This window comes from Ranitomeya imitator, chromosome 7 (assembly GCF_032444005.1).
Source record: "Ranitomeya imitator isolate aRanImi1 chromosome 7, aRanImi1.pri, whole genome shotgun sequence".
In the NCBI taxonomy this organism is placed as follows: Eukaryota; Metazoa; Chordata; class Amphibia; order Anura; family Dendrobatidae; genus Ranitomeya; species Ranitomeya imitator.
The window spans coordinates 136,309,489-136,328,332 of NC_091288.1; the positions used below are offsets into that span (position 1 = coordinate 136,309,489).

At 46.2% G+C, this 18,844-nt stretch overlaps 1 protein-coding gene across 1 annotated transcript in view; it reads right to left on the bottom strand.

Moving 5' to 3' along the window:
* The window catches only part of VPS16 (VPS16 core subunit of CORVET and HOPS complexes), a 412,925-nt gene continuing 394,081 nt past the window's right edge, over nucleotides 1–18,844 (bottom strand). The window contains exon 24 of the mRNA XM_069733839.1: nucleotides 1–407. Within this exon, the coding sequence (XP_069589940.1) occupies nucleotides 263–407 (145 nt within the window). The 3' untranslated portion in view covers nucleotides 1–262. The remainder of the gene's footprint in view (nucleotides 408–18,844) is intronic.

Consider the following 18,844-nt stretch of genomic DNA (forward strand, 5'->3'; position numbering starts at 1 on the left):
TTGTTTGTTATATTTCAGCTTATCCTTTATTTTTAGAACATACAGTCTGATGGACTTTTTCCTTCCCAAGCCACAACTGGCTTTTTGTGTCTGTAAACACAGTATGCAGAAGGCCGAACGTTGTGGAAAACAGAGCAATAGTTTACAAGTTATAAACATCTTGTTTATTAACAATACTATATGTCTTGGCTCTGCACGCATTTCTTCTGCATGGGATTATCAATGGGTCGGGATGACTTAAGTTTTTCTTTATTACGACTGATTACTTTTTGAGTAGCTGTGCCTTGGCACGCTCAATCTTCTCTGCTGCAGAAGAACCGCTGACCGAAGAACATTTTGACAGAACCATGTTCATTTCATTTTCATTTTTATGCTCAATTGCAGTTTCTGCAGCTTGATCTAAATCTCTACAACAGAAAAAGAAAAAAAAAATATTAGCAACCGACCTATCAACAGATTGTAAAAATTATAACCAATTAAAACCATTAGAACCATCTCTTCACTGGGCCAATTATTTATTTACATATAACTACAGCCACTAAAGATACTGACAAAGATTAACCCCTTAGCTATAGTGCCTTGCAAACGTATTCGGCCCCCTGGAACTTTTCAACCTTTTCCCACATATCATGCTTCAAACATAATGATACCCAATGTAAATTTTTGGTGAAGAATCAACAAGTGGAACACAATTGTGAAGTCGAACAAAATTTATTGGTTATTAGTGATGAGCGAATATACTCGTTACTCGAGATTTCTCGAGCATGTTAAGGGGTCCACAGAGTATTTTTTTAGTACTCGGAGATGTAGTTTTTCTTGCCGCAGCTGAATGATTTACATTTGTTAGCCAGCATAAGTACATGTGGGGATTCCCTAGCAACCCCCACATGTACTTATGCTGGCTAACAGATGTAAATCATACAGCTGCGGCAAGAAAAACTAAATCTCCGAGCACTAAAAAATACTTGGAGGACCCCCGAGCATGCTCGAGAAATCTCGAGTAACGAGTATATTCGCACATCACTATTGGTAATTTTAAATTTTTGTGGAAATTCAAAAACTGAAAAGTGGGGCGTGCAATATTATTCGGCCCCTTTAACTTAATACTTTGTTGCGCCACCTTTTGCTGCGATTACAGCTGCAAGTCGCTGGGGGTATATCTCTATCAGTTTTGTACATTGAGAGACTGAAATTCTTGCCCATTTTTCCTTGGCAAACAGCTCGAGCTCAGTGAGGTTTGATGGAGATCGTTTGTGAACAGCAGTTCTCAGCTCTTTCCACGGATTCTTGATTGAAATGAGGTCTGGACTTTGACTTGGCCATCACCTGGATACTTTTATTTGTGAACATTCCATTGTATATTTTGCTTTATGTTTGGAATCATTGTCTTGTTGGAAGACAAATCTGCAGACTCCAACAGGTTTTCTTCAAGAATGGTCATGTATTTGGCTCCGTCCATCTTCCCATCAATTTTAACCATCTTCCCTGTCCCTGCTGAAAAAAAGCAGGCCAAAACCATGATGCTGCCACCACCATGTTTGACAGTGGAGATGGTGTGTTCAGGGTGATGAGCTGTGTTGCCTTTACCCAAACACATCGTTTGGCATTGTTGCCAAAAAGTTCGATTTTGGTTTCATCTGACCAGAGCACCTTCTTCCACATGTTTGGTGTGTCTCCCAGGTGGCTTGTTGAAAACTTTAAACAGCACCTTTTATGGATATCTTTGAGAAATGGCTTTCTTCTTGCCACTCTTCCATAAAGGCCAGATTTGTACAGTGTACGACTGATTGTTGTCCTATGGACAGACTGTCCCTCCTCAGCTGTAGATCTCTGCAGTTCATCCAGAGTGATCATGGGTTTCTTGGCTGCATCTCTGATCAGTCTTCTCCTTGTTTGAGATGAAAGTTTAGAGGGACGGACGGGTCTTGGTAGATTTGCAGTGGTATGATACTCCTTCCATTTCAATATGATCGCTTGCACAGTGCTCCTTGGGATGTTTAAAGTTTTAGAAATCATTTCGTATCCAAATTCGGCTTTAAACGTCTCCAAAACAATATCACGGACCTGTCTGTTGTGTTCCTTGGTCTTCATGATGTTCCCTGTGCTTCAAACAGAACCCTGAGACTATCACAGAGCAGGTGCATTTATATGGAGACTTGATTACCGTATATACTCGAGTATAAGCCGAGATTTTCAGCCCAAATTTTTGGGCTGAAAGTGCCCCTCTCGGCTTATACTCGAGTCACGGTCGGCGGTGGGGTCGGCGGGTGAGGGGGAGAGAGCGTGTCGCATACTCACCTAGTCCCGGCGCTCCTCCTGCCCGTCCCACGGTCTTCGGTGCCGCAGCTCTTCCCCTGTTCAGCGGTCACATGGTACCGCTCATTAAAGTTATGAATATGGACTCCACTCCCATAGGGGTGGAGCCGCATATTCATTTCTCTAATGAGCGGTAACGGTGACCGCTGACAGAGGAAGAGGCTGCGGCACCCGGAGACCAGCTGTCCGGGGGAAGGAGCCAGGGATGCCGGGAGCAGGTAAATATGTCATAGTTACCTGTCCCCGTTCCGTTTTCACGTCCTCTTGCAGTGACTGTTCAGGTCAGAGGGCGCGATAACGTACTAGTGTGCGCGCCGCCCTCTGCCTGAACAGTCAGTGCGGAGAGACGCCGAGACGGGACGCTGAGGAGCTGCAAGCAAGAGAGGTGAGTATGTCGTTTTTTAATTTTTTTTTTTATTGCAGCAGCATTATATATTGCACAGATTTATATGGGGCCATAATGAACGGTGCATAGCATTCTATATGGGGCAGCTTTATGTGGAGCATCTATGGGGCCATACTGAACGGTGCAGAGCATTATATATGGGGCAGCTTTATGGGGAGTGTTGTGAATTCTGTGGTCAAGCTCCCTCCTGTGGTCATGAGTGGTACTTCGGCTGGTTCTGTCTATGAGCTTCCTCTGGTGGATGTGAGTGGGGCTGCGGCTTCTGAGTTTCCTTCCACAGGTGACGAGGTTAAGTCGTTAGGTGCTGCTCTATTTAACTCCACCTAGTTCTTTGTTCCTGGCCTCCAGTCAATGTTCCAGTATTGGTCTTGCTTTCTCCTGGATCGTTCTTGTGGCCTGTCTGCCCTGCATAAGCTAAGTTTTGCTTGTGTTACTTTTGTTTGCTATATTTTCTGTCCAGCTTGCTATATTGGTTTTTCTTGCTTGCTGGAAGCTCTGAGACGCAGAGGGAGCACCTCCGTACCGTTAGTCGGTGCGGAGGGTCTATTTGCCCCCTCTGCGTGGTTGTTTGTAGGTTTTTGTGCTGACCGCAAAGCTATCTTTCCTATCCTCGGTCTGTTCAGTAAGTCGGGCCTCACTTTGCTAAAATCTATTTCATCTCTGTGTTTGTATTTTCATCTTAACTCACAGTCATTATATGTGGGGGGCTGCCTTTTCCTTTGGGGAATTTCTCTGAGGCAAGGTAGGCTTTATTTTTCTATCTTCAGGGCTAGTTAGTTTCTCAGGCTGTGCCGAGTTGCATAGGGAGCGTTAGGCGCAATCCATGGCTACCTCTAGTGTGGTATTATAGGATTAGGGATTGCGGTCAGCAGAGTTCCCACGTCTCAGAGCTCGTCCTATGTTAGTAACTATCAGGTCACTGTGTGCTCTTAACCACTAGGTCCATTGTGGTTCTGGATCACCTGTTCATAACAGGGGAGCATCTATGGGGCCATACTGAACGGTGCAGAGCATTACATATGCATTCTATATGGCACAGCTTTATGTGGAGCATCTATGGGGCCATACTGAACGGTGCAGAGCATTATATATGGGGCAGCTTTATGGGGAGCATCTATGGGGCCATACTGAACAGTGCAGAGCATTATATATGGCACAGCTTTATGTGGAGCATCTATGGGGCCATAATCAACGGTACAGAGCATTATATGTGGCACAGCTTTATGTGGAGCATCTATGGGGCCATATACTGAACGGTGCAGAGCATTCTATATGGGGTAGCTTTATGTGGAGCATCTATGGGGCCATACTGAACGGTGCAGAGCATTATATGTGGCACAGTTTTATATGGAGCATCTATGGGGCCATAATGAACGGTATGGAGCATCTATTTTTATTTTTGAAATTCACCGGTAGCTGCTGCATTTTCCACCCTAGACTTATACTCGAGTCAATAAGTTTTCCCAGTTTTTTGTGGCAAAATTAGGGGGGTCGGCTTATACTCGGGCCGGCTTATACTCGAGTATATACGGTATATTTATCATCATTAGGCATTTAGGAACAACATTAGATCATTCAGAGATCCACAATGAACTTCTGGAGTGAGTTTGATGAACTGAACGTAAAGGGGCCAAATCAGGGGCGGATTATCAGAGGGTCAATATGGGCGGTAGCCCAGGGCCCAGTGGTCTGGGGGGGCCCTGGGCTACCGCACAGATTAACTCTCTGATAATCGTCTGTGAATGCCCGCCGGGCGGCGTTTATGTGCCCCCGGACCCGGTGGGCAGAGAGAGGGGGCCCGCATTGGGCCCCTTCTCATCTGCTCACCGGGCCCTCTCCGGCGCTGCGGCGGTTTCCTATTGATGTGCGGGCGCGCGCCCGCACGTCAATAGTTAACAACAACAGCCGCCAGCCAATTGGAGGCTGGCAGCTGAAGTCGGCCGCAGCACACACGTCGCCTGCGTCTGACGTCATTGTCAGTCGCCGGCGAGTGTGCGCTGCTGCAGGGAGCTCGCCGCCGGGAGCGCGGACAGGTGAGGAGACTTTTTTTTTTTTTATCAGTTAAACGGTGGACACACTGGGGGGCAATGCTGGAGGGAGGACACACTGGGGGGGCAATGCTGGAGACACTGGGGCAGGTTGGAGGACACACTGGGGGCAATGCTGGAGGACACACTGGGGGGCAATGCTGGAGGACACACTGGGGGCAATGCTGGAGGACACACTGGGGGGCAATGCTGGACACACTGGGGCAGGTTGGAGGACACACTGGGGGGCAATGCTGGACACACTGGGGGCAATGCTGGAGGACACACTGGGGCAATGCTGGAGACACTGGGGCAGATTGCTGGAGGACACACTGGGGGCAATGCTTGAGACAGTGGGGCAGATTGCTGGAGACAGTGGGGCAGATTGCTGGAGACGGTGGGGCAGATTGCTGGAGACGGTGGGGCAATGCTGGGGACAGTGGGGCAATGCTGGGGACAGTGGGGCAATGCTGGGGACAGTGGGGCAATGCTGGGGACAGTGGGGCAATGCTGGGGACAGTGGGGCAATGCTGGAGACAGTGGGGCAATGCTGGAGACAGTGGGGTGTTGTGAGTTCTGTTTTTGGGCTCCCTCTGGTGGTTACTGATGGTACTGGGTGATTTGTGTTCTGCTGTCTCTGGTGTCCACCTGTTCTATTAGGATTTGGGAGTTTCCTATTTAACCGGGCTTTCTTGTCATTTCCCCGCCGGCTATCAAGGTTATCAGAGTGTTTTGTTACCTCAGCTTCTGGCTTCAGTAATCTTCAGGACAAGCTAAGTTTTTGATTTTCTTGTTCCACGTTTTGCTTTATTTTTGTCTTGTCCAGCTTGCATATAATGGTTTCTTTGCTGCTGGTTGCTCTAGCGGGCTGTAATTGCTCCTCATGTTCCATGAGTTGGAACATGAGTTCAAGTAATTACAGGATGGTTTTTTTGAAGGGTTTTTTGCTGACCGCGCAGTTTACTTTTGTATCCTCTGCTATCTAGTTTTAGCGGGCCTCATTTTGCTGAATCTGTTTTCATACTGTGTATGTGCCTTCCTCTCATTTCACCGTCATTATATGTGGGGGGCTGCTATTTCTGTGGGGTATTTCTCTGGAGGCAAGAGAGGTCTTTGTTTCTTCTAATAGGGGAAGTTAGATCTTCGGCTGGTGCGAGACGTCTAGGATCAACGTAGGCACGTTCCCCGGCTATTGTTATTTGTGTGTTCAGGTTTAGGGTCGCGGTCAGCTCAGGTTCCATCACCCTAGAGCTCGTTGGTGCTTGTCCTTTTGTGATTCCCTGCCATTGGAATCATGACAGTGGGGCAATGCTGGGGACAGTGGGGCAATGCTGGAGACAGTGGGGCAGATTGCTGGAGGACACACTGGGGGGCAATGCTGGAGGACACACTGGGGGGTAATGCTGGAGGACACATTGGGGGGCAATGCTGGAGACACTGGGGCAGATTGGAGGACACACTGGGGGCAATGCTGGAGACAGTGGGGCAGATTGCTGGAGACAGTGGGGCAAATTGCTGGAGACAGTGGGGCAATGCTGGAGACAGTGGGGCAATGCTGGAGACAGTGGGGCAATGCTGGAGACAGTGGGGCAATGCTGGAGACAGTGGGGCAATGCTGGAGACGGGGCAGATTGCTGGAGGACACACGGGGGCAATGCTGGAGACAGTGGGGCAGATTGCTGGAGGACACACTGAGGGCAATGCTGGAGGACACACTGGGGGGAAATGCTGGAGACACTGGGGCAGATTGGAGGACACACTGGGGGCAGATTGCTGGAGACAGTGGTGCAGATTGCTGGAGACAGTGGGGCAGATTGCTGGAGACAGTGGGGCAGATTGCTGGAGACAGTGGGGCAGATTGCTGGAGACAGTGGGGGTAATATGCTGGACACACTGGGGCAGATTGCTGGACACACTGGGGGCAGGACTGGAGGCATGGGCAGAATGTAGACACGGGGCATGATTGGAGACACGGGGTAGAAAGAAAGACATGGGGCAGGATTGGATCATGGGGCAGGATGGATACGATGGAGACAGATGGGGCAGGATGGGGAGCTCATATGGCTGGAGCGAGGAATGAGATACATGGGGTGGGGAATAGTATTACCATAGGGGCTAATTAAGGGATATTACTGCAGTGATGTATTTATTTTATTTTTTGAGTATACTGTTTTAAATGGGGGGGCGGTCCTGTTACTGTGCAGAGTGACACTATATTGCCTTTTTCTCTTCATGTGGTGTAATGTAGAAGTTGTGAAAAATTAAGTAATGTGTTCTACAAGCGGCGCTCGAGATAACTGTGTTATTTCCTGCAGAAACGAGTCCTGGCTGGAAGAAATGATGGCGGTCTGTGGTGGATGAAAGATGAAGGACTTCACCTAGAGACGTCACTGGTGAGTCAGTGTTACCTATACACTGACACTATACACTGTATACTATATACAGAGGTCCTGTGTACAATGTCACCAGTGATCACTGTATTACCTCTACACAGACACTGCATACTAAGTACAGATCTCCTGTGAATACTGGCACTTATGGTGATAGTATTGTGTTTTTTTGTTTTTTTTTTACTGATCAGTATTGTAGTATTCAGTCACTATGTGGTGGTAATATGTGGTCTGGAAATGGTGTTGTGGTATTTGTCCCTTGTATGTGCTATTTGGTCACCAAGTGGTAATATGTGGTCTTGACATGGTGCGGTGGTATTTGTTCCTTGCATGTGATATTATTCGATCACTGTGGTTGTAATTTGTGGTCTGGTCATGGTACGGTGGTATTTGTTCCTTGTATGTGATATTATTGGTCAAGATATACCTAAATTGTATTGCAGATCTTAACAAATATTAAATAGGTTACAGTAGAGTAGGGCCACGTCCATTTTTCTGGAATAATCTGGTTCGGGTATATCATGACCCCCGTCACATGACCGGGGGGGGGGGGGGGGGGGCCACAGTGTGTGAACAGCCCGGGGCCCTGGCTACCCTTAATCCACCCCAGGGCCAAATAATATTGCACCAATACAATTACAATACAATACAACATAACCAATACATTTCGTTCAAATTCACAACTGTGTTCCACTTGTTGTTGATTCTTCACCAAAAATTTACATTTAGTATCTTTATGTTTGAAGCATGATATGTGGGAAAAGATTGAAAAGTTCCAGGGGGCCAAATACTTTCGCAAGGCACTGTACATAGCCAATTTTGACCTAAATGTCCATGACCAATTTTTTAAATTTGACCAGTGTCAGTTCATGTGATATTAACTCTGGAACGCTTCAGTGGATCCCAGTGATTCAGAATTGTTTCTTCGTGGCATATTGTATTTCATTATAGTGGTACATTTAGGTTGATCTGTTTTGCATTTATTTGTGAAAACTTTTGAATTTTTGCAAAAATAGTGAAAGATTAGCAATTTTTAAACTTTTAATTTTTATATCCTTAACCATCTTAGATATAGGTACGTCCAAGGTGGGCTCCCCCTGTTTGCTTCGGGCTCGGCGACAAGCCTGTAACTTTTCCAGGACATGTCAGCTGATTTGAACAGAAAAGCCACGGGTGGAACTGCGATCCACCCATGACTGTAAACATGTTAAATGCCACTGTCAATCTCTGACAGCGGCATTTAACCCCTTTGTGACATGCGCCGTACTAGTACTGCACATGTCGCTTCTCTCCCTTTGATGTGGGCTCCGGCAGTGAGCCCACATCTTTCCCGGCAAATGTCAGCTGTTTAGAACAGCTGAGATGTGCCCGTAACAGCCATGGGTGGAATCGCAATCCACCTGTGGCTATTAACCCGTTAAATGCTGCTGTCAAACTATGACAGAGGCATTTAACATGCGCTTCCGGCCATCGGGCTGGAAATCCGATCATCAGTGACCCCCGTCACGTGATCATGGGTCACTGATGGGTTGGCATGACAACTAGATGTCTTCTGGAGACCTCTATAGTTGTCACTGCCGGCTTGCTGTGAGCGCAGCCTGGTGGTCGGTGCTCATAGCAAGTGAGATATTCTGCTACACAGAGGTGAACTGATCATCGCCTGTATGTAGCAGAGCCGGTCGGGTTATGGCAGTTTCTAGTCTCCCATAGAGACTATTGAAGCATGCCAAAAGTTGGAAAAAAAAAACCATGTTTAAAAAAATATTTAAACAAAAAATCTGAAAAGTTTAAATCACCCTCCTTTTGCCCCATTCAAAATAACATAACAAAAATCAAACATACATATATTTGGTATCGCAGTGTGCAGAATCGCTCGATCTACCAATAAAAAAAGGATTAACCTGATCGCAAAACGGCATAGTGAGAAAAAAAGTCAAAACACCAGAATTAGGGGTTTTTTTGGTCGCCACAACATTGCAATAATAGGTGATCAAAAGATCTGATCTGCACCAAAATGGTACCAATTAAAACAACAACTCGGCATGCTAATAACCCCTCACGTAACACGAAAAATGGAGACGCTACGGGTCTCAGAAAATGGTGCAATTATTTTATTTTTTTTATTGTTATTATTTTCTGTTATTTATTGTTATTTGGATTTTTTCTTCACCACTTAAATAAAAAAGAACCCAGACATGTTTGGTGTCTGTAAACATGTAATGACCCGGAGAATCATAATGACAGGTCAGTTTTAGCATTTGGTGAACATGGTAAAAAAAAATCCCCAAAAAGTTGTGGAATTGCATTTTTTTTCCAATTTCACCGCATTTGGAATTTTTTTCCCATTTTTGAGTACACAATATGGTAAAACCAATGGTGCAGGTCAAAAATACAACTTGTCCCACAAAAAAAACAAGCTCTCACATGGCCATATTGTTGGAAAAATAAAAAAAGTTATGGCTCTGGGAAGAAGGGGAGCGAAAAACAAATGCAAAAATGAAAATTGCCTGCGGCGCGAAGGGGTTAACATGCTCGCGACGGAAGCGCATCACTAATCCCGCCCATTGACGCCCGCCTTACATGACCGTGGGTCGCCGATGAGTTGGCAGGACAACCAGGGATCTGCAGCAGACCTCTGTGGTTGTCATAGCCAGGTAGCTATGTGTGCCGCCCAGAAGTAGGCACTCATAGAAAGTGAGCATTTCTGCTGATGAAGCCCTGCTCTATGTAGCATGGAGACTACTGAGGCAAATGTAACGTAAGAAAAAAAATGTTTTTAAAATATTTAAAATGTTTTTAAAAATATTACAAAAATTAAAAAAATAGAAACGTTCCAATCACCCCCCATTCATATATCCCTGTCCTGGTATGATTAGCCCACATTCCTGTCCTGGTATGTATGGACCCATCAGAAAAACATAAAAAACCCAAAACATCACACTTACCTTCCTGCGCTCCCTCGCAGTGTATTGTTCCGATGCCAGCAGCTGCTATATGCTTGTAAGCAGCGCATGGCAGTGACGTCATGTGCTGCTTACAAGCCGAAGGACAACTACCGGAATACTCACCACTCTGCACGCCGAGACAATGTGCGTGGAGGGCAGTACTCACTTTATTCATTGCTCGCTTTTTTTTTTTTAGCGAGCACAGCGTCAGCCGCCGACTTCCCTCAGCTGCCGGATGGTCACGTGTGCCAGCTACCTAAGAGAAATGAATAGTCACTGCGCTCCATTCCCATAGGTGTGGAATGCGGTGAATATTCATTCCCTTTAGTAGCGGGGACACATTACCACCCAGCAGCTGCAGAAAGCCGGCAGTTGACACTGTGTGTACTACTAAAGAGCAATGAATACTCGCTGCTCTCCACGCACATAGTCCCAGTGTGCAGAGCAGTGAGTATTCTGTCAGCTGTCCTTTGGCTTGTAAGCAGCGTATGACATCGCTGCAATGTGCTACTTACAAATATAAAGCAGTTGCTGGCCCCGGAACAAGACGCTGCGAGGGAGCGCAGGAAGGTAAATGTAATGGTTTGTTTTTTTTATGTTTTTCTGACGGGTCCAGGCATACCAAGATGTGGATTGGGGACAATCATACCAGGATAAGAATTGAGCCATGAATACTAGGATGGAGATGGGGACCATGCATACCAGGATAGGGATGAGTGGGACATGCCTACCAGGCTAGAGATAAGGGGGGCACATTGGAGGGGGGCATACATAATACCAGGATGGGGATGAGGAGGCCATGCACACCAGGATAGGGATGAGGGGGCCATGCATACCAGAATAGGGATAAGGAGACCATGCATGCCAGGATAGGGAACACATACACGCAAAACGCACGTTGGGGTCTATATCCAGCGGCCAGACGGGACACTTTGCGACCTATGGGTAATTAACCCTTTATTTGCTTACTATCTTTCACACGGTGCGATCCGGTTATGTTTGATGTGGGCAGCTATATGGGCATTGTTAGTGCTATTGTGCACAGGTAACGCCCATTTTGTTTGCTATGCATCCGGGTTATTAGCACCTATGTGTATACATCTAGAACTGTGAATGCATTGTGATTTACTCTTCCTGTGTCCAGATCTGTTGCACCTGGATTACTGTATCCATGGATGCAGTCACATTTTTCTATTTGAATTCAACTCTATATGATATGTATGATTTTCATTGAAAATCTAATAAATGTGTTTTGCTAGTAACATTTTGGCAATTATTTGACTCGTGTATCTCCGGTGTAGCACAGGTATGGGATATTGTTGTTTTTTTATTTTCCCTTTTTTTCAGAAGACAAGGGTCGTCAGTTGGATTGCGAGTACAATAAAGATGTTAAAACCCAATGTGTATTTATTTCATTAAAATATTTTATTCATAATGTGTTTTTTTAACCCTTTATTACTATTGGATTAATAATGGATAGGTGTCTTATTGACATCTCTCCATTATTAACCAAGCTTAATGTCACCTTACATTAGCAAGGTGACATTAACCCTTTATTACCCCATATCCCATCACTACAGGGGAGTGAGAAGAGAGAGGCTAAGTGACAGAATAGGCGCATATTACAGATGTTCCTTTTCTGGGGTGGCTAGGGGCAGATGTTTTTAGCCAGGGGGGCCAATAACCATGGTCCCTCTCTAGGCTATTAATATCTGCCCTCAGTCACTGGCTTTCCCACTCTGGCAGAGAAAATCGTGCGGGAGCCCATGCCAGTTTTTTCTGTGATTTAACCCTTTATTTTAACACCTAGAGCTCCCAAATTTTGCACACAGGCACTTCTAACATGAGTAGTGAGGAATATATATATACTAGCTGAAGAGCCCGGCGTTGCCTGGGCATAGTAAATATCTGTGGATAGTTATAGCACCTCACTTCTCTTATTTTCCCATCACGCCTCTCATTTTCCCAATCACATCTTTCATTTTCCCCCTCACATCTCTCATTTTCTCCCTCACACCTCTCATTCCCCCCCAACACTTGTCATTTCGACCTCACATCTGTCATTTTCCGATCACTCCACTATTTTCCACTCACACCTTTTCATTTTCACCTCACACCTCTCATTTTCACCTCAGTATATACATGTTTGTCATCTCCCTTATATATAGTATACACCTGTATGTCATCTCCTGTATATAGCATATACCTGTATGTCATCTCACCTGTATATAGTATATACCTGCTGTGTGTCATCTCCCCTGTATATAGTATATACCTGTGTCATTGCCTCCTATATATAGTATATACCTGTATGTCATCTCCTTCTATATATAGTATATACCTGTATGTCATCTCCTCCTATATATAGTATATACCTGTGTGTCATCTCCCCTGTATATAGTATATATCTGTGTGTCATCTCCTCCTGTATATAGTATATACCTGTATGTCATCTTCTATATATAGCATATACCTGTATGTCATCTCCTCCTGTATACAGTATATACCTGTAGGTCATCTGCTCCTGTATATAGTATATACGTGTGTCATCTCCTCCTGTATATAGGATATACCTGTATATAGGATATACCTGTATGTCATCTCCTCCTGCATATAGTATGTACCTGTATGTCATCTCCTCCTCTATATAGTGTATACCTGTGTGTCATCTCTCCTGTATATAGTATATATCTGTGTGCCATCTCCCCTGTATATAGTATATACCTGTGTGTCATCTCCTCCTGTATTAGACCTCGTTCACACGTTATTTGCTCAGTATTTTTACCTCAGTATTTGTAAGCTAAATTGGCAGCCTGATAAATCCCCCGCCAACAGGAAGCCCTCCCCCTGGCAGTATATATTAGCTCACACATACACATAAAAGACAAGTCATGTGACTGACAGCTGCCGTATTTCCTATATGGTACATTTGTTGCTCTTGTAGTTTGCTTATTGATCAGATTTTTATTTTTGAAGGATAATACCACACTTGTGTGTGTTTTAGGGCGAGTTTCGTTTGTCAAGTTGTGTGTGTTGAGTTGCGTGTGGCGACATGCATATAGCGACTTTTGTGAGATGAGTTTTGTGTGGCAACATGCGTGTAGCAACTTTTTGTGTGTTGAGTTGCATGTGACAGGTTAGTGTAGCAAGTTGTGTGCAGCAAGTTTTGTGTTTTATGTGTGGTGCCTTTTGAGTATGTGCAAGTTTTGTGTGAGGCAACTTTTGCATGTGTTGCAACTTTTGTGCATGTGGCAATTTTTCCGCGTGTGCAAGTTTTGCGTGTGGCGAGTTTTCCCTGAGGTGAGTTTTGCACTTGTGGCGAGTTTTGCGTGAGCCTAGTTTTTGCATGTGGCGAGTTTTGCGCGTGGCGAGTTTTGCGCGTGGCGAGTTTTGAGCGGCAACTTTTGTGTTTCGACTTTTATGTGGCGAGGTTGGTGTATGTGTGGTGAAATGTGTGCTGAGGGTAATATTATTATTATTATACATTTTTATAGCGCCATTTATTCCATGGCGCTTTACATGTGAATACGGGGCAAATATAGACAATTACATTAAACATGAGCAGATAACAAGGCACACGAGTACATAAGGAGGGAGGACCCTGCCCGCGAGGGCTCACAGTCTGCAGGGGGTGGGTGAGGATACACTAGGAGAGGGAAGAGCTGGCTGTGCGGCTGTTCAGTAGGTTGAGGATCACTGCAGGCTGTAGGCTTGTCGGAAGAGATGAGTCTTCAGGTTCTTTTTGAAGGTTTCTATGGTAGGCGCAAGTCTGATGTGTTGGGGTAGAGAGTTCCAGAGTATGGGGGAAGCACGGGAGAAGTCTTGGATGCGGTTATGGGAAGAAGAGATGAGAGGGGAGTAGAGAAGGAGGTCTTGGGAGGATCGGAGGTCGCGTGTAGGTAGGTACCGGGAGACCATGTCACAGATGTATGGAGGAGACAGGTTGTGGATGGCTTTGTATGTCAGTGTGAGGGTTTTGAACTGGAGTCTCTGGGCGATAGGAAGCCAGTGAAGGGCTTGACACAGGGGAGAGGCTGGGGAATAGCGGGGGGACAGGTGGATTAGTCGGGCAGCAGAGTGTAGGATGGATTGGAGTGGTGCCAGAGTGCTAGAGGGGAGTCCAGAGAGTAGGAGGTTGCAGTAGTCGAGGCGGGAGATAAGGGCATGCACTAGCGTTTTTGCAGTGTTGCGGTCAAGGAAAGCACGGATCCGGGAAATATTTTTGAGTTTGAGACGACAGGAGGAGGCAAGGGCTTGGATATGTGGCTTGAAAGAGGATCACCCCGAGGCACCGGGCGTGTGGGACTGGGGATAGTGAGCAGTAATATGTGTTCAAGCACGTGGTAGTGTGTGTTCATATCCCCGTGGGTGATGAGTATCCCATGTCGGGGCCCCACCTTAGCAACTGTACGGTATATACTCTTTTGCGCCATCGCTCTCATTCTTTAAGTCCCCCTTGTTCACATCTGACAGCTGTCAATTTACCTCCAACACTTTTCCTTTCACTTTTCCCGATTATGTAGATAGGGGCAAAATTGTTTGGTGAATTGGAAAGCGTGGGGTTAAAATTTCACCTCACAACATATCCTATGACGCTCTCGGGGTCCAGACGTGTGACTGTACAAAATTTTGTGGCTGTAGCTGCGAGGTCTCCAACACTTTTCTTTTCACTTTTTCCCCATTATGTAGATAGGGGCAAAATTGTTTGGTGAATTGGAACGCGCGGGGTTAAAATTTCGCCTCACAACATAGCTTATGACACTCTCAGGGTCCAGACGTGTGACTGTGCAAAATTTTGTGGCTGTAGCTGCGACGGTGCAGATGCCAATCCCAGACATACACACACACACACACACACATTCAGCTTTATATATATATATATATATATATACATATATATATATATATATATATACCGTATTTTCCGGCGTATAAGGCGATTTTTTAACCCCTAAAAATTGTCCCAAAAGTCGGGGGTCGTCTTATACGCCGGGTACGGGGTGTGCAGGGAGCGATCCTGGATGGTTCCCAGGGTCTGAAGGAGAGGAGACTCTCCTTCAGGCCCTGGGATCAATATTCATGTAAAAAATAAAGAATAAAAATAAAAAACATGGATATACTCACCCTCGGACGGGCCCTGGATCACAGCGCTGCTAGCGTCTCTCTCTGATCCTTAGAATGCGGTGAGTTAAGGACCTTCAGTGACGTCGCGGTCACATGAGCGGTCAGGTCACCAGACCGCTCATGTGACCGCGACGTCACTGAAGGTCCTTCACTCACTGCATTCCTTAGGAACGGAGTGAGACGCTAGCAGCGCTGTGATCCAGGGCCCGTCCGAGGGTGAGTATATCCATGTTTTTTATTTTTATTCTTTAATTTTTACATGATTATGGATCCCAGAGCCTGAAGGAGAGTCTCCTCTCCTCCAGACCCTGGGAACCACACGCCGTATAAGATGACTGGGCGTATAAGTTGACCCCCGTCTTATACGGCGGGCTTATCCCAAATTTTATATTTTATATGGAAAAGTTGGGGGTCGTCTTATACGCCCAGTCGTCCTATACGCCAGAAAATACGGTATATATATATATTTTTTTTTCTGAGCCCATGGATCCATTCTATGTCCATTTTGCAAGCCAGCGAGAAAATCTCACCGTACGGATGCCATACGGAAGTTTACATGCGCAAAATACGCAGCCACACCTTGCCTATGGATGACATACGGATCACTGTAAAGGGAACATTTCTGCGTATCTGGTCTGTAAAAAACGGACTGTATTTTTATACGTTGTGTGTGACTCCAGCCTAATAGTCTGGTCAGACAAGAACAAAATTGAACTCTTTGGAAGCCATAATGCACACCATGTTTTGAGGCCAAAATGCACTGCATATCTTCCCAAAAACACCATACCAACAGTGAAGTTTGAAAGTGGGATCATCATGGTGTGGGGCTTGTGACACAGTCAGGGGTCTGGTGCTAGATGAGAGATATAATCCTTACAGCAAGTGCATCTCGCACTGGTGAACAGCAGGGAAAGAGGTCAAGCCCTGGCCTGGATCTTCTCTACTATTCTGGGATTTGGGGGCAACGCCTAGATTGCACAGCTGAAGGACATAGGACAGCATAAATATGAATGTATGGCACACAGGATGTCGTGCTCAAGTAAGGCTACTTTCACACTTGCGTCGTTTGGCCTTCGTTGCAATGCGTCGTTTTGGGAAAAAAACGCATCATGCAAATGTGCCCGCAAGATGCGTTTTTTTCCCATAGACTTGTATTGCTGACGGATCGCGACGTATGGCCATACATCGCGTCCGTCGTGCACTGGATGCGTCGTGTTTTGGCGGACCGTCGTCACGAAAAAACGTTCAAGGGAACCTTTTTTCGTACGTTGGGTCCTGCATTTCCTACCGCGCAGTGGAAAAACTGCATCCGCTGCCCACGTTGTGCCGAATTTTCACAATGTCCGTCGTTACGTCGCGCCGTCGCTTAGCGATGGCCCCGTAGCGACGGAAGTGTGAAAGAAGCCTAAGGGTTCAAGAAAGAGAGAAAAAAAAATAAGAACAGAAAAATGGTACAAATCTCTGTATAACTTATAAGGACCAACATACTGTCCTATATTTTAGAAACAAGTATGTACAAGAACATATCAAAGAAAAATAAAGAAAAACAGCTAAGTAAGGTATTATTGTAGAGTAATAGTCAATTTTTCTCTCTGTTCCTATGTCACACGGAGTTTGAAAAAGGTCCAAGCTGTAGGGTCGAAACATTACTGTCACGCTCACGCCCTGACTGGTGGGCGTGAGCTCAGGGAGTTTGTGGCCCCACTGTGCCACGAACCAGACTACCCTGGAAGGGGCGTGACTATGACAGCTGCCTTGGTCTTCACTGGAGCCTCTGATGGAGAGGTCAGGCTTGTGCGGCAGGTAGCTGCCAGGTGCTACTCCAGGGTGGTGTCTGGCTGTGGCTGCTGATCACACTTGAAGAACAGGAACACTAGGACAGGTACAGGCATCAGGCAGGACTGGCAGAAGAGCATGGCTGAAACTCAGACGAGTAGGCTGGCAGGTACGGCAGAGACACAGGGATGGCAGGTACAGCAGAGACACAGGGCTGGCAGGTACGGCAGAGACACAGGGCTGGCAGGTACAGCAGAGACACAGGGCTGGCAGGTACGGCAGAGACACAGGGCTGGCAGGTACGGCAGAGACACAGGGCTGGCAGGTACGGCAGAGACACAGGGCTGAAAGGAACGGCAGAGACACAGGGCTGGTTGGTGTGGTGTATGAAGGAACAGGTAGGGTCCTGTTCACACAGGAGGTGCAGGTACGGAAACAAGCCAGAAGGAAAGGAGAATGAAGGAACAGGTAGAGCAGCAAGAGATAGCGCAGCAACAAAAGCTAAGCAGAGCGGAACCGCAAGGAATGCAGAGAGGAGCTGCAGCAATAGATTCTGCAGCAACAAGAGCAGAGCAGAGTAGAACGGAACAGAACCGCAGGAGTACAGAGCAGAGGCAAAGCCGCAGAGAGACAAGGGTAGAACCACAAAGTGCAAAGCCAGGAGCAGAGTGAAGGCACAGAGTGCAGAGCCAAGAGCAGAGTGAAGGCACAGAGTGCAGCATAAGAAGCAAAGCAAGGTCGCAGAGTGCAGTGCCGAGAGCAGAGCAGAGAGGAACCGCAGTGAAAGAAACCACAGACAAGGAGACAGAGGTAGGACAAAGTTCAGACAAGGTAATGGAAGAAGACAAGGTATAAGAACAAAGACACAGGGACCAGGATATACAGCCTCCTAGAGGGCAGACAAATAAGATACAAGGCCAAGCCAGGAGTAGAACCTCCAGAGAAGGAGTAACACAGAGCAAGGCCTGGCAGCTCAGAAGCAAAACACTAACTGAGTTAACACATTGCACAGGCCCTGTCCACTGGGTGTAGCTGCTCTAAATACTGGAGGCCTCTTGGTAATTGGTCAGGAACAGATTAGACAGGTGCACCTGATTTCTATAAGAACCAGAGAGTTCAGGCGCCGCCCGCCTATGCACACAGCCAGGAAGCATGCAGAGAGCAGAGGCACAGAATATGGAGCTGGCAGGAAACAGAAACCACAACATGACCTGGAGCAGTGGGTAAGAGTGTGAGAGATGAGAGGCCATGCCGTGATGCCAGCAGAGTTGTTACAGTCACTACTATTTTCTGGATTGCCTTACGAATAAAAGCATAATTTTTCTGATTTTTTGAGTGCAGAGTATTTATATACAGTGGTGTGAAAAAGTGTATTCCCTCTCCTAATTTCCTGTTCTTTTGCATGTTTGTCAAAATTAAATGTTTCAGATCACCAAACAAATTTAAATATAAGACAAAGATAACACAAGTAAGCACACAACGCAGTTTTTAAATGAATGTCTTTATTATTAAGGGAAAAAGAAATCCAAATCTAGAAAGCCCTATGTAAAAAAAAGTGATTGCCCCCCACTCCCTCTTAAAAACTAAATTAAAGGGACACTGTCACCTTAATTTGGAGGGAACAATCTTCAGCCATGGAGGCGGGGTTTTTGGGTGTTTGATTCACCCTTTCCTTACCCGCTGGCTGCATGCTGGCTGCAATATTGGATTGAAGTTCATTCTCTGTCCTCCATAGTACACGCCTGCGCAAGGGAAGATTGCCTTGTGCAGGCATGTACTACGGAGGACAGAGAATGAACTTCAATCCAATATTGCAGCCAGCATGCAGCCAGCGGGTAAGGAAAGGGTGAATCAAACACC